The sequence below is a fragment of the Leguminivora glycinivorella genome, chromosome 2 (assembly GCF_023078275.1).
Source record: "Leguminivora glycinivorella isolate SPB_JAAS2020 chromosome 2, LegGlyc_1.1, whole genome shotgun sequence".
Taxonomy (NCBI): Eukaryota; Metazoa; Arthropoda; class Insecta; order Lepidoptera; family Tortricidae; genus Leguminivora; species Leguminivora glycinivorella.
In genome coordinates, this window is record NC_062972.1 from 3,793,494 (window position 1) to 3,818,379 (window position 24,886).

Sequence of the window (24,886 nt, forward strand, 5' to 3'; positions counted from 1 at the left end):
CATTCTCACATGCCTAATTTGCGCAGAACGTGGTGTTAAAATGACGCTTTTATGCGCGTCACAAAAGACCGAAAACTTTTGTGTTTGCCCGCAAGTGCTAATTGACGACGTGACGCTGCAGTTTCGTAGGTTACGATGATCATCATGAAATATTGTGGTATGGTGTTGTATTTGGTCGTGATTGGATTGGCCTGCTAACTTTTTTGTAAGTAAAGACAAAGTATACTGGGTGCGTAGCCGAATGGCATTTCTCCGACGCCAAACGAAAACGAAACGCCGCGCCAGTTAGTCTGGCTCTGTCGCGCCAATACACACGAGCGATAGAGATAGATATCCACTAGCGTTTCGTTTCGTGAGCGTTTGTGCCATTCGGCTACGCACCCTGACCTGCCGATTTCGTCACGAACGTAGACAGAGAAGTCACGTCGTATTGCCGGAAAAATGCATATAATTTATATTGTACCCAGTAACGTTTGAAATTACCTACTTACAACAAAAAAAAAAAAAAGTATGATTGGAGTAAGTACTTTTAGTACTTTTTTGGAAAACAATAATTACGTCAATTGATGTCAAGCAAAGCCGTTCATTTGGGCAATCTTCCTTTGCTCTTGAGCCCGTGAGTTTAGGGATGACGACTACATAAAAAAAAATGGCATTCTGTTTAGTCCGTCAGTTAGATCGTCCAAAAATACTGAACACATATTTTTCGCTTTTTCTAATTAATGAAAAAATACAAAGATATAGAGCATCAAAGTTCCGGAGTGGGGGCTTGTGACGTCACTTCTAAGCAAAAATTGTACCTAGACGTGACGTCACGCGAATCTTCAACGCACTGTACCGTCGTCATTTTTCATTTACGAGAAAAAAGAAAAAATACCTGTCTAAAATTCTTTGATAATCTAACTGACGGACTAATTATTTTTTTTAGTCGTCTCGCCTATTCCATGAGCCGCTATAAAATGCGTAAGTACACTGCGTACTTATCAAATACGATGTACGTGATTGGTACCAGCAAATATTGCAAAAGAGATTTTGAAACCAGTGTCTTTACGAAGCCCTGTCATTAAAGAGAAGATAAAACAATAAAGAGAGATAGATTATCATGTCGAAGCGGCACTGAAACCCGAGTGAATGTATGCGATAATCCTTACAGATCCATCTAGCTTAGCGTTCCATCGGATTGTTGAAACTGGATTCGGCAAGTGCGAAGTTTGATCAGGTTCCTGGGTGAGTTTTGATTGCTTAGCTAGTCCTTGTGATATAAATCTATGGTCATTCAAATCGCAATCTTTGTCGTAATGATATTTAGGTATTAACGCTCGTGTTCGTCACAATTATTGATGATTTCTTGATTGAAATACCTAGTTCGTTACTGTACTTATTGCAGTAGTTCGTTACCTTAACACTTTCGAAACCGGGCTCTACGCGGCGCTACGACATTTTCGCTACATACGGGGAAACCCATGTAATCGGCTACGCTTCTACGAGCGGTGTGCCCGACAGTCGGGTTCTTGGTAGCGAAAGTGTTAAGCCTCGATCATGAGATTTTGACTTTTTCAAATAGCTTATTCGCCAAAAGTAATAGTAGAAGCATCAAGTGTTCATTGTGTTACTATTTGGGTAGATATTCTATATTATAGATACAGGTTGCATTACCTTTATTCTTATAAAAATGTAATAGTGCCTAAATGGTTTATTAAACTCGCTTGTGATATGTTTTCGATAGAAATCCCATACAAAATGTGAGTACCTAGCTGAACTAGGAATTGAAATGCAACGTTTATTCTGCTAGTAGACACCCTAATAAACAAAATGAGCAATTAAAATGCAGTTACAAGTGACCTGCTAAGTTTTTAATAAGCGCAACATGTGGGCAGCCTGACATTATTCTCAGGGTAACTAAAACAACAATCGATTTTCATTGTTATGAACTAAAAGCGACTTTATACTGTCCGATTCGATGTCGGACATCAAATCGTATAAGTAAAAATGTGAATATCATTCATTCATTTCAGTCATTTTGTAATAACGTTTTCTTAAAAAAATAAAAATAAAATACTTTCAATTTGTAGAGGTTAACGATGTTCATAAGTATTCCAAATTTCAAAGCGATAGCATAAGTAATTCTCGAGATATTTAATAATGTGACAGACAGACAGACGGACAGAGCGGCGCCATAAGGGTTCCTTTTGTGCCTTTTTGGTACGGAACCCTAAAAACAACCAGTACGGGTACCTAATATTTTTCGGAGTAGTATCCAAAATGGGATCGGACAGTGTGAAAAGCTCTTAAACAAGTACATTTAAAGTTTAAAAACATGTGTCAACTCCCATAGTTTGCTAGTTAGTAACATTCAACAATAAACGATAAACTTACACGAAAAAACTCCATCTGTTCTTCAAGATAACCTTTTCCATTACTTGGTCATTGTTAAAAAAAAAATATAAGACAATATAACTAACAGTACATTACGATACAAGTGCGTAAAAAAGGAAGTTCGAAACGAGTGGCGATAAATTAAAACACGATCGAAGAGAGTGTTTTAAATCGACACGACTGAAAAACGTGACTTTACTGACTTTACTGAAAAACGTCGTACTTACGATACACGTGTAAAAAGGAAACTCGTAACTCGTGTCGATTTAAAACACTCCCTTCGGTCGTGTTTTAATTTATCACCACTCGTTTCGAACTTCCTTTTTTACGCACTTGTATCGTAATGTACTATTAATATCATATATCAAAAATACAAAGCACATTAGGGCTAAGCATTCAGTCAGTCTGGGAAATGTCACGGATGTTGCCGCAGACGGGCGGTTTGTTTAACGTCCAAAGCCTAGCGGCCACCTGTGTGGACATAGCCAAAAAAATAAACAAGTTTGTTTACTTAGAGACGTTTGTTTAGACGACCGGTCTGGCTCAGTCGGTAGTGATCCTGCCTGCTGAGCCGCGGTCCTGGGTTCGAATCCCGGTAAGGGCATTTATTTGTGTGATGAGCACAGATATTTGTTCCTGAGTCATGGATGTTTTCTATGTATATAAGTATGTATTTGTCTATTTAAGTATGTATATCGTCGCTTAGCACCCATAGTACAAGCTTTGCTTAGTTTGGGGCTAAGTTGATCTGTGTAAGGTGTCCCCAATATTTATTTATTATTTATTTATTTAGATATACACTAACCAACGCGTATTTAGTACTGGCTGTCGTGAAAATTCTAGAAAGTTGGTTTTACTAAGTTACTTGCTAGGTTTTAAGCAAGTTACATGTGCGCTCGCACCCTTAGGTCACAACTCTTTCTCGGTGATGATCCCTAGATGTTTCGTCGGAACGGCCACCAAAAAATAATAATATTAGAAAAGATATATTATTAAGTTACATTGAAATAATTACCTTGTCATCGCATTTTCCTCGAAGCCCCGTACACCAAACATATCATAAAAACAACACTAACATCCTTAATGAACACACAGCTGCCTAATGTCTGTTTTTGCGCTGATCACTTAACTAACCTCAGAACATCCTAAAACAACGTGCTTCCAAATCCCATTAAATGTGCCATTCTCAATCTAAGGGTACCACATTATCGATTAACTAGAAGGACGTTCTAACAGTTCATTCGTATACAAATCCTAACAAATTCCATCCTCATGGGAAGTGTCAGTGTGGTACCTTTTATTTGAGAACGTCGCGAATCTGGGAACCATTGGTAAGTCCATTTTAAGCCGGGGACTGCCAATTAAGCGGCCCCCGATTATACACACCTGGCATTAAGGCGAGAGTAGACAAAGTCGCGTGACCGCTACCCCATACAAACCTAGTCTTCAGTGGGCCATTTTTTTTTAAAGTTGTCACACTTTTTTTGTATTATGTGTTTATTTTTAGATTCATACTACAGAATCGCGAGGTCTATCGATCCTGATGAAGAGCAAAAAAATGTCCCAAGATTTGTTTGTACGTCTTTTCAGACGAATTGACGTTACCGCCATAGAAGAGGTAAAATGTGAAGAGGGACAAATGATAACGGCAAATCCGTGGGCAAAAGCTAGTAATGAATAAAAAGGTCAGATATTCTTTGATGACAGTGTTAGTTTCCCGTGTAAAAAAGTACAGCGTTTAAAAGCTTGCACCACAAATTTAAATGTTGAACTTATCATAATAAATGTTTTGGCTGTTCTGCAGCCAACTGCCTACCTTAAATTTAATCGATGAATCGACTATGGGCCAGGTGCCGTAGTCGAATAGCATTTCTGCGACGCGAAACGAAAACGAAACGCCGCGAATACGCAAGAGCGATAGAGATAGATATCTACGAGCGTTTCGTTTCGTGAGCGTTTATGCCATTCGGCTACGCATACAGGGTACGTAGCGATAATACCGACGGCAGAATATATCATCAAGAGAAAGGAAAATGGGCAATACGTGTGTATGAGAAACGGCCACCGAATAGTTATCCTCTTAAACTTGCTGAGCTAGAACAGTAAAGTGAACATTGCCGGCCGATCTTTATTAATGGCGTGTCTTTAATTGCCTCGCCTTTTTCTTGTTCGCGAGTTAGCTCTTTAAACTTCCTGATACGGTCACGTAGACACTTTTCCGTTTTGATAAAAGTAGGAAATTTCAAGTTCTTTTATTTCAAGAAAATTAAAACTTTTAAATATTTCAATTTTATTCTTGAATTAGTATTAAAAAGTATTAATACAACATACATACATACATACATTTACGAAAATTGAATTACATTGGATTGAAACGCTCTGGGAAACAGGCGTGATTGTATGTATGTATACATACAATGACGCCTGTATCCCATAAAGGGGTAGGCAGAGCACATGAAACTACTAAAGCTTCAGGGCCACTCTTGGCAAATAAGGGGTTAAAATAAAACGAAACTGTGGCATTGCAGTGACAGGTTGCCAGCCTCTCGCCTACACCACAATTTAACCCATATCCCATAGTCGCCTTCTACGACACCTACGGGAAGAAAGGGGGTGGTGAAATTCTTAACCCGTCACCACACAGGCCAAACAACAAAGTCAGTATAAATAAAATAAAATATAAATGTATAATAGTGTAAATTATAAACTGGAATAGATACCATACACTAAAGAAAAAGCGATCAAGCCCACTGGTGGCGAAGCCGGGAATCGAACCCGGGTCTCCAGCTATCGCGGCTGACGTGCTTAAACCACTACACCACCCCGACCGACGAGGTACGAGGTAGGAATTAAAATGTAATTTTCCTGGCCACAGACAAACTATTTAGGAATTTGAAATGTTAGTAGGCATTTTACTCTTATTTAAACAAAATAACAAATCAGTGTGATTATTGACCTGTACAATACAAACAAACTATATAGAGAATTAGCTAAATAGTTAATGGATTCAATAAGGGTTAACAATAGATCAATCTGACTATCTACTTCAATTAGTATGCAAATTATACATCAATCTATTAATCAGTGTAATCGGTTTCAACGTTTAAATAGACTAATCTCTAATTAAGTCGCTCTGTTATTAATTTAGTTTGAAGATAACAGAGAAGCTAAATCTAACTCAAATCTAACGGACTAAACTCAAATCTAACGGAATTAAAAGGGTTCACGCAACGATTTTGCCGCGTCCTGAGCTACTGAGAATTATTCTTTGGTCATGTTCGTTTAACATGTTTAAAGTCTAAAAAGTAGAAATAGATCATACTACCTTTGTCCGCGGCTTCGCTCGCGTTAGAAAGAGACAAAAAGTAGCCTATGCCCTCTCCATTCACGTCAATTCGTAGCTCCGTTTTGCCGTGAAAGACGGACAAACAAACAGACACACACACTTTCCCATTTATAATATTAGTATGGATTATGTCAAGCGCAATTCTTGCAAAAGGCATGACATAGTTGGTTCACCCAAATATTACGCTGCGTGCTTGCGACGAAATCGATAACGATGCGAATAGTTTATACTATTCGCATTGAGATCCTTGCGCGCTAGCCTCGCTTTCAACTTGCTCTCGAAGCATTATTATCACAGTTCCTTAAAATGTCAAGTACCTAAGAGTAGACGACAGACAAAATATTATCACACTGGTAATTTGCGAGCGATTTAATACAAGCCGAGCGCGCAAAGCGATCGTCGCAAGCGTGCAACGCGTTCGCATAGGTCCGCTTTGCTCGCGGTGGAAACCGGGCTGTTATTTTATGTTACAGCACCGTCCAAAAGCCGCTCATCACAAACCACATTGTCACAAACGAGAAAGCCGTGGAATAAATATCCCTAATTAGCTGTGGCCGCGTTAATAACTGAAATTGGGTGTTTATTTCTCTGTGAAATGGTAGTGCAATTTGGACACGTTTATTTTACTAACCACGATTTAACACTTTAAGTTCTCGCGCTTTGTACACATATTTAAAGTCACACACAGGTCGAACGCGATTAATTAACATTATTTTTACCTTTTTTCCCAACGTTTCGGCCAGGTTGCACTGGCCGTGGTCGCGGAAGACTGACGTCCCAGCAAAGTGTCACCGGAGATGTAAACAACACAAAACTACCCGATATTAATTTATATAAATGTTCGGGGTAGACAAATAAATATAATCTACCCGCTTTTAGTTATTGTTTATTTCCCACCGCACGACACACAGCACTCACAACATCCGCGCACTGGTCCGAAGATAGATCTTTTGGTTTGAACATTTGAATCACTGGTCCCCATGTTGGCGATAATCTATACCCGTCTTCCCTGTTAAAGTATTTAGGATATTTTTTAATTTCGATCGCCTCCCTCACAATCCGGGGATAATAGTGTCGCTCGGTGGAAAGAACTTTGGGTTTGTGTAGCTCAATCCAGTGATTCGTTTCCGCAGTAAGCAAGTGCTCGGCGATTGCAGATTTGTGTATATGGCGATTTTTAACTGCCGCTATGTGTTCCTTCACCCTCTCTTGAACGCTGCGCTTTGTTTGTTTTGTTTGGAAACGAATCACTGGATTGAGCTACACAAACCCAAAGTTCTTTCCACCGAGCGACACTATTATCCCCGGATTGTGAGGGAGGCGATCGAAATTAAAAAATATCCTAAATACTTTAACAGGGAAGACGGGTATAGATTATCGCCAACATGGGGACCAGTGATTCAAATGTTCAAACCAAAAGATCTATCTTCGGACCAGTGCGCGGATGTTGTGAGTGCTGTGTGTCGTGCGGTGGGAAATAAACAATAACTAAAAGCGGGTAGATTATATTTATTTGTCTACCCCGAACATTTATATAAATTAATATCGGGTAGTTTTGTGTTGTTTACATCTCCGGTGACACTTTGCTGGGACGTCAGTCTTCCGCGACCACGGCCAGTGCAACCTGGCCGAAACGTTGGAAAAAAAGGTAAAAATAATGTTAATTAATCGCGTTCGACCTGTGTGTGACTTTAAATATATAACAACGATTTAATTGAGCCCAATATGGATGATTACAAAATGGAAATAACCTATGCTTTTACGTGACAAGGTTTCAAAATCGATACGAAATATAATGAAAAGTAAAGGTGATACGTAATGTGGGAACTTTTTGTTTTCATTTCAACATTACATGATGCGGAGTAACAAATTGTTTTTTTTTCTTTATGAAGTTTTTGTACAAGATATTGTGGTAAATTGTTGTTTTTACGTTGTTAAATTAAATTAACTGTAGCCTTTTAAAAAGTCGTCTGATGAGTTCAACGTGTAGGTACTAAAGGTCGATTTTAAAAACTGCAAAAAGCTATATCAGAACAATTTAGTACCATCGTTAAGAATGAGACTGTTGTTTCATTTCACTTTTATCATCTTGAACAAATCTTAAATTGACAAACGACCTCTTTTAAGCTGGCAATCGAGAAATGATACATTACGATACAAGTTCGGAAAATAGGAAGGTTGAAATGAGTGGCGATGAATTTCCTTCGACACCAGTTACGAATTTTAAACTTGAAACTTACGAGTTACGAGGTCCCATTGCTTACCTACCGTAGTCACCAGGCCTACGTCACTCTCTCGCGGTCGCGCGTTTAGTACCTACACGCTTGTCGTTCATTCGAATGAACAATTGGCCGAGGGGCGCCACGCGCCCGCCTGTGTAGTCGCGTGGCCCGTACCTACTATTCTTCTGAGTTTTACGTAGTAACTTGTCTCGCTCGAATCTAGAGCAGAGCCCAACTGGGGTAGTACCTCCGCCTTACAGAAGACCGCAGCCAAATAGCACTAGACCCTACTCATAGTGTTGTGTTCCTGTCGGTGAGTAAGGCTGCCAGAGCTCAACGAGGGTGCGGTGTGCTGATGACGGGAGGACTTACGGAACTAACTTGTTCCGTTTATTGTCCTTTGAGTCGTCGGCAACCCGAACCCTCCTTAGAACTTGTACACTCCTTTTTACTGTGTACTTAACACAGCAAAAGGGAATGTACAAGTTTCTAATGGGGTGGCAACGCGCATGTGACACTGTTTGAGTTGCAGGCGTCCATAGGTTACGGTGACCGCTTTACATCAGGCGGGCCGTATACTTGTTTGCCACCGACGTAGTATAAAAAAAAAAAACATTAGTATTAGAAATAAAGCGTAGTTATTTGTCGTTTTGCGGGCAAGAGAAGGATCTGTTAGGTTAGTAACTTATTAATAATCTGTGCGCTCACTGATTTTCCAATGTCACTTAAGATTGTCATGCGGTGGGACATACGTCACATACATGCGTGTTATTTCAATACTTAATAAATATAACTCTCTTGTATAAAAGAGATGGTGGGACGACCTCTGTGCGTAGCTGAATGCACAAACGCTCACGATAATATCTATTTTGTAGCTATCTATCTCTATCGCTCTTGCGTATTGGCACGACAGGCAGACTACCTTTCTACAACGTTTTGCGTCGCAGAAATGCTATTCGGCTGCGGGGCCTAGACGCATTCTACCCAAAATGGTGGGAAAATGCTGGTCGAGTGGAAAAAAGAGGGGAGGCCTTTTCCCAGCAGTGGGACACTAAAAGAGGCCAATAAAAAAAAAACCGGCCAAGAGCGTGTCGGGCCACGCTCAGTGTAGGGTTCCGTAGTTTTCCGTATTTTTCTCAAAAACTACTGAACCTATGAAGTTCAAAACAATTTTCCTAGAAAGTCTTTATAAAGTTCTACTTTTGTGATTTTTTTCATATTTTTTAAACATATGGTTCAAAAGTTAGAGGGGGGGGGACGCACTTTTTTTTTCTTTAGGAGCGATTATTTCCGAAAATATTAATATTATCAAAAAACGATCTTAGTAAACCTTTATTCATTTTTAAATACCTATCTAACAATATATCACACGTTGGGTTTAGAATGAAAAAAAATATCAGCCCCCACTTTACATGTAGGGGGGGTACCCTAATAAAACATTTTTTTCCATTTTTTATTTTTGCACTTTGTCGGCGTGATTTAAATACATATTGGTACCAAATTTCAGCTTTCTAGTGCTAACGGTTACTGAGATTATCCGCGGACGGACGGACGGACGGACGGACGGACGGACGGACGGACGGACGGACAGACAGACATGGCGAAACTATAAGGGTTCCTAGTTGACTACGGAACCCTAATAACTGCTAATAAATTATCTTCTTTAGTTACTTAAATACTATTTGCAATTTAGCCAAGCAATTTAATCACAGTTGTATTTACTTGCCTCTAAGCTAAAGAAATTAGCATCTAGCCAAATTATTCACAGCGTTCAGAATGCTAATTTATGGGGGCCTGAAATATTATAAACTTTTCCCACGGGATACACCCATCTCCATGATTTTACATTGTAATTCCCGGTACGTTCATTTGTGTGTGTTATGTTGTGTAAGAGATTATTATGTAGTCTTTTTGGGTGTGGACTAGTAAAAAACCGGCCAAGAGCGTGTCGGGCCACGCTCAGTGTAGGGTTCCGTAGTTTTCCGTATTTTTCTCAAAAACTACTGAACCTATCAAGTTCAAAACAATTTTCCTAGAAAGTATTTATAAAGTTGTACTTTTGTGATTTTTGTCATATTTTTTAAACATATGCTTCAAAAGTTAGAGGGGGGGGGACGCACTTTTTTTTCCTTTAGGAGCGATTATTTCCGAAAATATTAATATTATCAAAAAACGATCTTAGTAAACCCTTATTCATTTTTCAATACCTATCTAACAATATATCACACGTTGGGGTTGGAATGAAAAAAAAAAATCAGCCCCCACTTTACATGTAGGGGGGGTACCCTAATAAAACATTTTTTTCCATTTTTTTTTTTTGCACTTTGTTGGCGTGATTGATATACATATTGGTACCAAATTTCAGCTTTCTAGTGCTAACGGTTACTGAGATTATCCGCGGACGGACGGACGGACGGATGGACGGACAGACAGACATGGCGAAACTATAAGGGTTCCTAGTTGACTACGGAACCCTAAAAAAGGAGTATGAAATAGAGGCAGTGACTGAAAAGACAATAATTGTTAGAATCAAGAACTATCCTAGTTTATCACCGCCTTTTTAAAGGACATATACAGTCAAGTGTAAAACTATGGGTGTAGGTACACATCTTACTCAAAAATATAATCAATAAGAGCGTAAATACCATATTTATGAGACGATTTTTTCCGATACTTATTTTTGCACTTGACTGTAGGTACCTACTTACTAGAAACTGTGGGTGGTATTATGAAGGGGACAGTCGCCATTAAATATATCTGAGCTGCCAAATCTCTCACAAATATCCAACACGCCTGTATTGTTAAGATCTTAGAGATTTTTTCGGCAACAATTTAAATGAGCACCAAAAAAAGTTTTGGTACCCCAACCATTGCGACCAAAAAAAGTAGTTGAGCACCAAAATAATGTTACTTAAAATTATACAACTGCCACCAGTTTTAGTAAACCGTTTACATTAAATAGTAAAGTAGCACCAAAAATAGTAAATGAGCACCAGATTTTGAGCCCCAAATTAATGCACTTTTGTAACCTAAATAAAAAATGGATTACCAAAAAATATGCATATAGGTATATTACCAAATATAATAACACCAAATTTAGTAGCTCCTCACGATAAACCCCCTGCACACCGCACCTCATGCACAGCGCTTTTGACCAGTCTCATGAGACAGCGAAGCGATCCATAAACAGACGAACTGCTCCTAAAAAGTGGGTTAGGTTAGGTTAGAACTGCGACCAGCATACAAACGAACTGCTACCAAAAAGTGGATTAGGTTAAGTTAGAACTGCGACCCCTACACAGACGAACTGCTACTAAAAAGTGGGTTGGGTTAGGTTAGAACTGCGACCTCTACACAGACGAACTGCTACCAAAAAGTGGGTTAGGTTAGATTAGAACTGCGATCCATACACAGACGAACTGCTACCAAAAAGTGGGTTAGGTTAGGTTAGAACTGTGACCCACACACAGACGGACTGCTACCAAAAAATGGGTTAGGTTAGGTTAGAACTGTGACCCCCACAAAGACAAACTGCTACCAAAAAGTGGGTTAGGTAAGGTTAGAACTGCGACCCCTATACAGACGAACTGCTACCAAGAAGTGGGTAAGGTTAGGTCAGAACTGCGACCCCTACACAGACGAACTGCAACAAAAAGTGGGTTAGGTTAGGTTAGAACTGCGACCCGCACACAGACGAACTGCTACCAAAAAGTGGGTTAGGTTAGGTTAGAACTTCGACCCCCCACAAAGACAAACTGCTACCAAAAAATGGGTTAGGTTAGGTTAGAACTGTGACCCCTACACAGACGAACTGCTACCAAAAACTGGGTTAGGTTAGGTTAGAACTGCGACCCCTATACAGACGAACTGTTACCAAGAAGTGGGTTAGGTTAGGTTAGAACTTCGACCCCCCACAAAGACAAACTGCTACCAAAAAATGGGTTAGGTTAGGTTAGAACTGTGACCCCTACACAGACGAACTGCTACCAAAACTGGGTTAGGTTAGGTTAGAACTGCGACCCCTATACAGACGAACTGCTACCAAGAAGTGGGTTAGGTTTAGGTTAGGTTAGAACTGCGACCCCTACTCAGACGAACTGCTACCAAAAACTGGGTTAGGTTAGGTTAGAACTGGGACCCCTACACAGACGAACTGCTACCAAAAAGTGGGTTAGATTAGAACTGCGACCCCCACACAGACGAACTGCTACCAAAAAGTAGGTTAGGTTAGGTTTGAACTGCGACCCATACACAGACGAACTGCTACCAAAAAGTGGGTTAGGTTAGTTTAGTTTAGAACTGCGACCCGTATACAGACGAACTGCTACAATAAGTGGGATTTGTTAGGTTAGAACTGCGACCCCCCCCCCCCCCCCCCCCCACACAGACTACTTTTAGGCCAATAGTATTTGAGTATCATTTTGTAATAAAATGCGGTAACAACATTGGTGCTCATTAATTATTTTTGGGTTGACAACGATTATTTTGGGTGTTATGTACTTTAATAGCACGGCAAAATCTTACAATTTTGGTTTCCATTTACATTAAAATGGTGTTTTAATGTTGGTGATCATTTTACAATTTTTGGGTAATTAGTTATTATTTCTTTAACAAAAGTTACAATATTTGGTTATCATTTTTCATTAAATTGGTACACTGATTTTGGTGCTCATTTACTAAAATTGGTGCTAGAATGGATTTTATTTGGTGTGAAATGTTACTAAATTAGGTGCTCAGTTAAACATAAGCCGATTTTTTCTGACAGCTCCGATATGCACATTTTTTAACGGCGACTATACACGCGTAAAGTTACTTAAAACTTATCAAAAAATATAACTATTGCCTGTATTTCAGAAATTGAACTAAATACTCCCATATGTAATTTTGCCCTAAAATAACACAGTTTTATGAAGAAGCACATTTTACTCGAAAGTCTCGAAACATAATTTGATTAGTGTTAGCGCTGTCTTTCTCTCAGTTCGTTAATCTTCGTAGAAATTTACGAGAAAAACGACCACGATTCTGTTTTATTATCTACATTTTGAATAGTAGGTACCTAATAAATTTTTATACACTTTTTGATGAAGGACAAACTTCTTAAGTGAATCTAGACAAATTGAGTACCTATATATTATACCTAAACTGTGTGATTTTTAGTAAAAATTTAATATTATAGAAACCTAGCATAAATTACATACTAGATAGTTAATATTTTATTTTTACACGATGGTTGTCGACTTGCGGAAAATGCCCAATAAAACTAACTTAACTAATTAAGATTTCCTCAAATGAGCCAATTATCTTCACCGGTTTACTACATCCTTAGGTGATAGATAATGATCTGAAGAAAGATAACTCGAATAATGTTGGTACGAACAACATATACCTATAGGTACCTACCTACCTACGTATATCGAAACTAATAACTACAGAAACTTTGTAACACTAGCTATAAGCAAAAAAAAATATGTGTGTAGCTTTTCCTTCCAGAGTTAATCATAGAACTAAATATCATAAATATACTGAGACAGTTAACAGAAATTGGAAAAACAACCTTCAAGTATAACCTTATAATAACAAACAATCAAAAAGCCAATCACCTAAGTGTATATTTATACTTTGCCTGAATCAACTCAATAAAAACAAGTCAATGTAAATAAGGAATATGTTATAAAAACACAATAACATGATGATTGGTAGCAATGGTTTTATTTAGAATAATAAACTCAAAGTTTAAAAATAACGGAAAAATGTAACAAAGAACCAACTCAATATTTTTATATATTATCGCCGATCGCCGTGCGCGCAAGCAAAAGATAAGTAAACGGCTACTGAATACCGCTCAAAATGATTTGCTCTGGCTGCCAATTGAAAATCGACAGAGGAGAACTCGTGAACTGCACTGTTTGTCCATCGTTTTATCACTACAAATGCCTAAATATGACCTCTGCATTCTATAGAGAACATAGTACAGAATTAAAAAAGTACTGGAAGTGTCCGTCCTGCAACATTATTACGCGTCGTCCACGTGATGATGATACACCCGCGTCTCCGGCAGGGTTCAGAAACGCGACTGACCTAGAGGTCACAAATATGTCTTGCGATGAAAGTAACCTGTCAAATATAGATGATACACATTCTGACAGTTTAATAATCCAACAACCGCACCTGCCGAAAGTAAATGCTTCCCCGCGGACTTCTACAGTAGACACGAACGCCGATTCAATTACTTTTGACAAATTTAGGCAACTTCTAAGTATGGAGATAGGAGCGATGAAAGATAGCCTCACTAAGACGATTACAGAAAACATTAAAGAAGTGCTGCTAAATGAAATGAACACAAAACTCACTTCTTTAAGATCAGACATCGACCGCACCTCTACATATATACATAAAGAACAAAGCCAAATAACAGAAAAGATAAAAACACTGGACGAGAACATTAAAATTCTACAAGAACAGAATACAAGTTTAAAACAAGAGTTAGAATCGTTATATAAAAAAACAGAATATCAACCCCGCATACAAAACACCGCCGCCGCCGCCGTAGAAAAAAGGTGCAACTCTATAGTTCTGTATCGGCTAGCCGAGAACCTACATGAATCTGAACATGATCTCATACAGCGTGTAAGTTACATTTTCTATGATATTCTTGGCATCGATGTAAACGGATTTATTGACGGCGTCACGCGTTTAGGCAAACACGGTCACCGAAGACCGATTGTAATAGATTTTATTAATAAGAGGATGGCAAAATACATCCTAAAAAATAGTCTAACAATAAAAAATGCTGGATTGGTAGTCTCAGAGTACCTGGACAAAGAGACATTAAAACATAGACAAACCATAAGGGAAATTCTACGAGATGCAAGAAGTAAGGGATTACATGCTATCATTAAAAATAATAAAGTCTATGTCAACGGCAAGGAATATGAAGGCTCCACTCAGATTGGAATGGAAATCGGTACACAAGACTCATCGTTGATCAAAACCCAGACCCTGACCAATAATGTTAGCGTCACAGATGGTCAACGACCAAATATACATACGGTTACGGAGGAACCACTTCTCAATGAGAACTCTAATTTTCGCTACGAACGGGAAAAATAAAAATCAGTTTATTATAGATAACATAGACAACGACAATACTCAAATTACTTTATGGCATCAAAATATAAATAGATTGTCAAATAAAACATACAAGCTGGAATGCGAACTTCAGATCAGCAGCCAGGTCGACGTCGTGTGCCTGACTGAACACTGGCTCCAACCTAACCAAGTCAACACAGTGAACATCATGAACTACAGTCTCCGCGCCCACTACGCAAGAACGACTCGCCGCGGCGGCGGAGCCTGCATATACGTTAGGCCGGACATAGTTACTATGGAGCGTAACGAATTTAAGACTCTATCGGTGGAAATGCACTTCGAAGCCTGCGCTGTGGAATGTATCGGACTGGATCTTATAATTATTTGTGTTTACAGACCGCCATGTGGTGATATATCATTGTTTTTCTCTAAGATGGACGAATTGTTAAATTTACAAGCTAATAAGAATTATAATGTTGTTCTCGTTGGAGATATGAATATAGATTTACTTTCAAAATGCAACAATACTACATACCTAGTACATTTGTTAAGACAACACGGTTTCAAAACTGTTAACAGAACTCCAACCAGAATTACTAGCTCAACAGGAACTTGTATCGACCATGTTTACACCAATTTACCTAGTCATAACATAAAAAATGTATCGTGTATAGACCTTCATATTTCGGACCATTTATGTGTCAGCACCACAATACTATTACAAAAGAATCAGTCGTCAACCAAACATGTACTAAAACGTGTATTCTCTACGAACAATAAGCTAAGTTTTACTCAAAGTCTCGAATTTTATGATTGGGATAGCCTGCTGTGTAAAAGTAAATGCCCTAATAAAACCTTTGAATCAGTTCTGAATGTGATAAAATACTATTTCGATGTACACTTTCCTGTAAAAAAGCAACAACTTAAAACAAATGCATGTTCGTGGCTAAATGAGAGTGTAAAAATATTACGTAATAGCATAAGAATGATTAAAAGTAAGTTATCACTGAACCCAGATGACGCTGAGTTACGTTCGGAGCTTTTAAAACTTGAGCCCTTATATTGGTCAAAGCTAGCAGATACGCGCAGTGATTACGTAAACAAAACTATAGAGAGCTGCAACGATAACATGTGCCGAAGTGTTTGGCGCGTAATATCATCCGAGACGTGCAGTGCAAACAAAAATAACAAAAACAGAGCTCTAGACATACTGGCTAGCAAGTCGTCGGGTGACTGCGATGCTAATCGCGCCGCGACCGCCGCTACACTCCTAAACCACTACTACATAAACTCAAATAATAACAATAGGCCACCATGTTGCCATACCGCGTTAAAATATCTTGATGAATACTTGCTGCAGGAGCCACCTGCATTCTGTAGGTAGCCTAGTTAGTGTTCCGCGGCTGGGCATAGACCTCCCCTCTTTTTCTTTACTCCACAATCTAGAAAACGTTTACACACAATATTGCCCGTCTTTGCTTTCATTGTGGATCCAATCGATATACTTCGAAACAACCGTGTAGACACCTGTAGAAATAATGAAGTTATATTAATTTTGTGCATATTTTCCGTAAAAATGCTGACATATTAGTGTAAACTTACTTAACTGGCTTATGAATTATGATCTACCTACACGTGTTACGTAGATCATCAGAACTCTGTATGATTGATGCTCGAATCATCTCGAATGGGACCAAGATCTAGGCATAAGTCTTCATAGTGAAAACAGGAAAGAGGTAAAATATTAAATAATAATAATTACCTGGGTAATCTGGCATTGCACAATCAATACCCCATGACACGATTCCTGAAAGATAAGGATTTTCAATACTATAAATCAAGGGTGGATCCAAACTACGACCCTTGCTTTAGCCTAACCTACGAAAACGAACCGGGAGATTCTGAGTCCTGGGTCCTGGCTGGTACACAAATCTTAGCTAAAATATGTGTGAGTTTTGTTACTGCCTGATGTCAAAGCAAATAAAAAGTTTATTGGTTTCGTTACGTGAACAAAACGCACTTACCTACACGGAAGAATGTTGGTTTATTAACTAATGTGATGACGAATACGTCGTTTGTTTTGTAATCTGCTGATGAACGAATGATACTTACCTATCCTTTTTTTTTCAAAATTGTTTGTGTACTATTTTATATAGTTTTGAATGAGGATTGAACTCAATCACTTGGAATTACTTATATTCTAAATAAAAATAAAACGAAACTAACCAACATGATACCACTTTCTGTTATCGGTACTTTCATGCGTAGAAAACAGTGGCCCGCCACTGTCACCCTGTTGATTAAAATTAATTAATTAACTATTGTTCTAAAACAAACAATGTTATTAGTTAAATCATACTTATTTAGAAATTTAAATGTTCTACTCGTAGATGATATTTTCCATGGAAGAGGCTATTGTAAAACTATTGTACTGTACCTAGTAGTAGTTAAGTACCTAGGTTAAGATTGCTGCGCCCTTGCAGGGTCCATATTATGTACCTAATTATGACCTAATATGTATGCAATATTTTTTTTATTACTTATTTTACAAAATTGTTTGCATGTCTGATTTATTCTAAGTAACTACTATATTAAAGTCTAGCACTAAAGATCACAGAGCAGAGCTGCGGACGAGCCGACGAACACAGGGTAACCTACAGACATGATAGACAGAACCTGAAACCTTAGAAATGTTTGATAGTATGGCCGAAGCTACTTTCTCACCTGGCAAGCGTCTTTTCCATACGCGTATGCGCACATCATGGTAGAGCTGACAAGGTTGTCTTTATAAATTTGCGTTTTCCTACATTTCTCTTCTGGCACTATCTTCACTTTGGTTTCCAACAAGTGTCTCGAAGAAGTTAAGGCCCCTTGTCTTATTTTGCCCCAACCAGCAACAGTAAGGGGTAGATTTTGAAATTCCATGTCTAGAAAAAAAATGTGTTAAGTAACTTTTCCTAATTTTATTGTTTTAAGCAACTTCATGAAAACTGTGACTTTCTATAAATAACTAGTTGATCTGATGTTAATGCTCCTGTTATCCCTCATTAGGGTCACGGGTTCTCAGAAGAATCTTCCACTTTTTACGATTCTTCAAACTCTTTCCAGCCTATTCAAGAGCTAGTTGATCGAACCAATCAAATTTTGTCCGAACTGTATCTATGAATATTAACTAATACCTTCATCCGGCAAACAAATAGGCCGAACTTTGTCGTCAAACTTTACTCTCCTGTCGAGAGTGAGGACAGCTAGGTCGTTGATGTCCCGAACGGCGTTCGAGGTGAATTTGGGATGTTTCACGCCATTGCTTACTCTTCTAATCTCGAAGGTGTTGTCCAAGCGGTCGTGCATGCCTATGTGCACTTTGAGATCTCGATAGTGAACACTGAAATTAAACATCGCAAAAGACTACATTCGTCGTCGACTATATTGGTATATATATATTCGTCGAGCTAGTAAGAGTCTCTCTAGTTATTGGTCTCTAATATTTATTATTTATTATTATTTTTCTATTCTTTCCATATCTCGGGACCATGGGGTCCCGGACCTTTGGGAGGCGTACGTGGAGCCGAATTATTATTATTATTCTAGGAAATGTAAACAATGTGCATGTAACGCAGCTAGAATTTTGTGATACTATCCAATCAGTCACCTTGTCTTTCTGTGTGTAGGAATAGTTGTAGTACTCAGGATTGCTTATATAATTTATCTTAGTGGCAATGATCCCAATACTCGTGGATCGCGGACGATAAATACTTATAACGTTCAAGTTGAAAACTTAAAAGCATTCGACCATACACAAGAACTTGCAATTAGTAACAGCCAGCCCTAATGAAGGCTAGGCTGAGATGCCGCCCACTTTGCGATGGTTTGTGCCCATTATTCATGACGGTTGTTATTTTAGACTAGGTTACCCAAACGTGATGCAGTGGCCGGCGGTAAGGATGTGCATATCAGAGATGATGGCGCCGCCACAGTGGAGCTTGGAGCCCAGCATGAGCGCCACCAGCCACGGGTACTGGTGCGGCTGGGCTGTGGTGCCACCCACTATGCGGCGGTTTGTGCCCGCTACTCCGCATTCTGTCATTCATTCAATTGGTTAATGTCAGTGCGTTTAGAATAGTACCCTTAAAACACGAGTCTTATATTTAAATAAAAGTTCTCTGCTCCGACAAATGAGTTTGAATACCTAAGGGCAGTACATATTTGCTTATAGATATTGTGCTTGATATTAGAACAGTTTTTACTCATTGACGGTCACAATTTTCAGGATTCGTGTTGTGTTTATATGTAGATAGGTCACAACAGAATATGGCGAAAGGTTTTTCAGTAAAACACGAGGGGCAAAGGCTACCAATAGTCAAATATTTCGATAATATTACTTGTGTGAGTTTCTGTATAAGGTCATCTCTCTGTCTCTCGTATTTGTGTAAACTGATATATTTTTGGTTTTCCTACCTACTTACAAAAAAATAATATTCCCTTTGTGCGAGCGGAAAATATAAGAAAGAAAAAATATTTTCATTGTCTGCAACAGTCATTGTTAATCACAGGTCCATAGCAGATTTTTTTCATGATTCAAAATATGCATACAATCCAAGTGCCTATAGATACATAGGTATTTACATTGTCTATTGAACGTTTATTATCTGTTGTATTTATGCAAGTCTTTGGTAGCATTATAATTTATAACTGATTTATTGTTCAATTATTATAACTGTATTTGAGAATGGAGATTTGTATTAATGCATATTTACCGCATGAATTGTTAAATTTCTGCCCGTAAGCCTAGAAAAAGAAAGGTTATAATTAACTTGCTGTAAGTTATAATTGGTTAATGAAAATGTTTTGTTATCAATGGCTAACACTTGTTAGCTTAGCTTAATTACTTGGTAGAGCGGCAAACTAGTTTCACGCTAGTTTGTTACTTTATTTCGGAACAAAAATCTATAATAATAGATTGTGCCACAAGGAAACAATGTATCACATTTACGGCATTGGAGCTTAATTATTGAATCCTGAGCGCAGCGCGAACTCAAGGTGGAATTAGTTTACTACCGTGTGACAAACTGCTTTTCACATTATTTAAAAGGTTAAAACTAAAACATATTAGTATACAAATAAAGAAAAATAGTGCATCCTTCCTAGCAGAGCAGAAAATGCATGCCCTTTTCTGGATGGGTGATGTAAAAATTGCTTTCCATTATATTATAATTATTATAAATCACTAAGTATTGAGTGACTTATGAGGGGTATAAGACTGATTAAGTAACTTACTAACTCTACGGAGAAGCAGATTATAAACAGTTTATACGAAAACATTGGGCGACGGTACTGCTTGAGGGGAAATAGGCCAGTTCAGCATCGCTGCAAACCATTCATTGCAATAAACTTTTAATTAAAAACTGAAATTATTGTGGACTCGTGCATAGTAAATAATTTGTTAGTTTGCGTTAGCTTACTTCCTGCGTTTACATGATCATGAATACCTATTTACATTTTCACATTATTAATTAAAAACTGTAAAGACTATGTCTATAGCGTGGTTTTGGCGTCGAATGCTCATCGTAACCAGCGGCATTCCATCCAAGGCAAAGTCGGCACTCGTTGGATGTTTTAGGGCTGATTTTTATTTCGTTGTATGTTTTACTTCTGTCTAAATGTGAGAATTTTTATAATATTTCCATTCAGCTCCACAGAAGAAGAAAATTGTGCTACATTTTTTTGAGAAATTATAATTAAGTGGAAAATTATTACATTTTTTCCCATTCAATTAACATTTCTTACCTAGAACCTGTATACTCGTAACTCGGAGGAAAAAAGGGATGCACATTACAATTTTCCAAAAAACGCTACCAATAATTGCCTAATTTGGAATCTTGATCGCAATGAAGGACTAATTATTGCACATAGCTTTATTTGAGCCGGCGTAGCTTTATTTGACGTTCATATGCGCATTGTAATATGTCTACTTGAAAATAAATATTTCATTTTCATTTTTCATTTTCATTTCATTTTCATACAACTTTTCACCTTTTCCTCTAATTTGTATGGTGAAAAATTTTATGTTTCTCTTCGTGGAAAAAATTGGTTTTTATCTACTAACGTGCCTTGAATAAATCTTGGAATCTTTCTCTTGCTTGGTTAAACATCAACTTTATCCCATTGTAAACCATATAATTATTAACGTGTACGTTTTTTTTTTTATATATACTACGCCGGTGACAAACAAGTATACGGTCCGCCTGATGTAAAGCGGTCACCGTAACCTATGGACGCTTGCAACTCAAACAGTGTCACATGCGCGTTGCCACCCCATTAGAAACTTGTACACTCCCTTTTGCTGTGTTAAGTACACAGCAAAAAGGAGTGTACAAGTTCCAAGGAGGGTTCGGGTTGCCGACGACTCAAAGGACAATAGACGGAACAAGTTAGTTCCGTAAGTCCTCCCGTCATCAGCACACCGCACCCTCGTTGAGCTCTGGCAGCCTTACTCACCGGCAGGAACACAACACTATGAGTAGGGTCTAGTGCTATTTGGCTGCGGTCTTCTGTAAGGCGGAGGTACTTCCCCAGTTGGGCTCTGCTCTAGATTCGAGCGAGACGATATCCGCTGTGCTGTGCCCTACCACACAAAGCGGAATATCATTCGCTATGCCCTACCTCCTACTAGTTGAAAAACTCATAATTGAAGAGATATGCGTTATTAAAAACATTGCGCCGCCACGCCGCCTGGGGCGCGTCTTACGTCCTTCCTATACAAAATGTACTGAGGAGACGTTTTTTGAATTACATTCAGGCGGCGTGGCGGAGACGTCCGTTGCGCGCCGCAAGACATGGGTCTCATGAGTGTGGATGTGGACGCTGGCTAAATGAGATGATGTAACCACCTAGTATGTTTCTGCTTCTAAAAAACTGAATGATTGTCAGCCAATGAGGAGGCACACTGACATCTTATCCCGCAAGGCGGCGCCTGTGTAAGTGTCTAGCATGTCACTGTCATTCATTTGTGAGAGAGAGAGAAAAACATCTTCTCGCTCTCACGTATTAATTCTTTATCTGTGCGTGCAATAGACTACTAAGGTGGCGCCATCTGTCATAACCTTTGAGTAAGCCTCCTCATTTCTCGTGACGGAGTGTGCTATGGAACTACAAAAAGTTCACTGCCGAAAATTGTTGAGTAATAAGTAGTGTTCTTTATCGAATAATTTCTATCTTCATCTTATACAGTTTATTATCAGACGACCGGTCTGGCCTGGCGCGTTGTGACCCTGCCTGCTACGCCGCGGCCCCGGGTTCGAATACCGGTAAGGGCATTTGTTTGTATGATGAGCACAGATATTTGTGCCTGTGTTATGGATGTTTTCTATGTATAAGTATTCGTATATTATACATTATATCGTTTTCTGGGTACCCACAACACAAGCCTTCTTGAGCTTACCGTGGAACTCAGTCAATCTGTGTAAGAATGTCCTATAATATTTATCATTTATTTGTATTATTTATATCACGTAAAACCTATATAGTCAATTCAGTTTGTGGCAAGCTGTTCGGGAGAAGCGATCACAATACATGGTCCTGGTGAGGCCTGTTACCCGGAAGGTAATTGGTGGGTGCTCTCGAGTAGAGGTTCTACCTCTGGCTAGCCTTGGTTGGCAGTTCAGAGTGGTGGAATCTCCAGGGGTAGATGTGAAAATTTGCCTCAGACGCAAGTTGGCGCAGTGGCTTGACATCAAGACCTTAATACATATAATTAACATTATTTATTTACTCGTAATGTCATCATAAATAAGTGGTTAAAATCTTACGAGTTATCGGCCTCCACGCTGTATGGAATTGAAAAAAACGAACTAAACACAGTATTTGTATGTTACCTATACAATATAGTATTACTTACACAAAATGCCACTTACGTAAAATCTTAAAAAGTCTGCCTACTTTCTGTTAATGTCAGTGTAATTACATACATGTAGTTGGGTTCAAATTATGTAAAATATGCGAATGTTTTACAATGATGGCAAGTTAATCATTTTTTTTCTACTCGGCAATTGATTACAATTAAGTATACAGAGTGGGGCCTGTAACAAAGGCGAAGAATTGAACTCTAGACTATTCTCCTTATACTGATCAACATTTTTCGGCGACTTTTAAAAATAACTTGTATTTTGATTTTTATCACCTTTGAAAGTTTTTTCTAAGAGGTAATGTATTGCGAATTCTGTTAAGTCTAAAGTGTGACAGACAACGTCAATGACAACAATAATGGCGTACATTGAAGCTAATATTTATTTTGTATGAAAAATTAAAAATTTAAAGACTTCATAATTTTTAAAAGTCACTGAACAAATGTTGATCAGTATAAGGAGAATAGCCTACAGTTCAATTCTTCGCCTTTGTTACAGGCCCCACTCTGTATAATTAAACTGAACAAAGGTTCCTTTTTTGTTTGTCACTAAACAGACATTTTAATAGGTATAACACAATGTTAATCAATTATTTGTAAAAGTTGTCCTTGCTGTTCGTTTAACCCCTAGAAAAATGAATGAAGCAAAATATGAAATACATACATTATTATTATGATGAAACAAAAACATCTATAAATAGGTTTTCAATAACATGGATCTTATTGAAACGCTTTTAGTCCATAACGTGCCTTTTTATCATATTGTAGCACTTGGGCCATGAGCAATGATCAACCTAGCACACTTGGCAGTTTTTTTAACATAAGTAAGTATATAAATAAGTAAATTTGTTTTTTACTCGTATCATGCAGAAACGTCTGCGAGCGATATTACATATTTTTAAATTAAAGGAAAAATGGAAAAATTCACACCTCCGGCAGGACTCAAACCTGCGACCTTTGGCCTTGCCGGGGCCATCGCTAGGGTTTGAGATCCGGATATCCGGATATCCGAATTATCCGGATATCCGTTGAATTTGAGATCCGGATCCGAGGTCTCATAGGATCCGGATAAAACGGATAATACGGATCCGTTAAATATGGGTATCTATCCACGCCAGAAAGAATTTTCCAATGAAATTTATGAATTATTTCCTGTATTTTGTCGCCTAAAATGTTTATTCACATTTATTTAATTCAAATACCCCAGAATATCAAGCTAGGTTAGGTTTGGTACATTACGCCATGCGATGAATCCATAAAACGATATGTTAACAAACAAAATAAAATGAACAGTAAACCATTGTTTTTAAAACTGCTTTCGTTTCTAACTGGATACATCCCACACCCACAGGAATAACGATAAATTATTAATTTTCTACAGAGTGGGGCCTGTAACAAAGGCGAAGAATTGAACTCTAGGCTATTCTCCTTATACTGATCAACATTTGTTCGGCGACTTTTAAAAATAACTTGTATTTTGATTTTTATCACCCTTGAAAGTTTTTTCTAAGAGGTAATGTATTGCGAATTCTGTTAAGTCTAAAGTGTGACAGACAACGTCAATGACAACAATAATGGCGTACATTGAAGCTAATATTTATTTTGTATGAAAAATTAAAAATTTAAAGACTTCATAATTTTTAAAAGTCACTGAACAAATGTTGATCAGTATAAGAAGAATATCCTACAGTTCAATTCTTCGCTTTTGTTACAGGCCCCACTCTGTATAAAGCAGAAACGATTGCCATGGATATTTTTAAGCTTAATGATGAATTATATAATTATATACGTAATTTGTTTTATAAGCTGAATCCAGATCCATTTTTTTTTGTATTTAATAAGATGAGAGGCATACTAGCAGACAGGTCGCCTGATGGTAAGCGATCACTCCCGCTTATGGACACCCAAAACACCAGAAGGATTGGAGGTGCGCTGCCAGCCTTAGAGCTT

The 24,886-nt window shown here is 38.2% G+C and overlaps 2 protein-coding genes and 1 non-coding gene across 3 annotated transcripts in view; 1 reads left to right on the forward strand and 2 right to left on the reverse strand.

Annotated features, from left to right (window-relative positions):
• Positions 1-24,886, forward strand: part of LOC125236044 (calexcitin-1) — a 63,716-nt gene that overhangs the window by 19,489 nt on the left and 19,341 nt on the right. The gene's annotated exons all lie outside the window — the stretch shown is intronic.
• Positions 5,131-5,205, reverse strand: Trnas-cga. The gene has a single exon. It is a non-coding gene; the product is annotated as a tRNA-Ser (tRNA).
• On the reverse strand, positions 16,417-20,422 carry LOC125236035 (venom protease-like). Its single transcript, XM_048142724.1, has 8 exons — positions 20,311-20,422; positions 19,791-19,821; positions 18,948-19,113; positions 18,213-18,418; positions 17,758-17,960; positions 17,260-17,326; positions 16,796-16,840; positions 16,417-16,560 (listed from the first exon to the last, which is right to left on the reverse strand). The coding sequence occupies exons 1-8, from the start codon at positions 20,353-20,355 to the stop codon at positions 16,487-16,489; spliced, it is 837 nt and encodes a 278-aa protein (XP_047998681.1). The 5' UTR covers positions 20,356-20,422; the 3' UTR covers positions 16,417-16,486.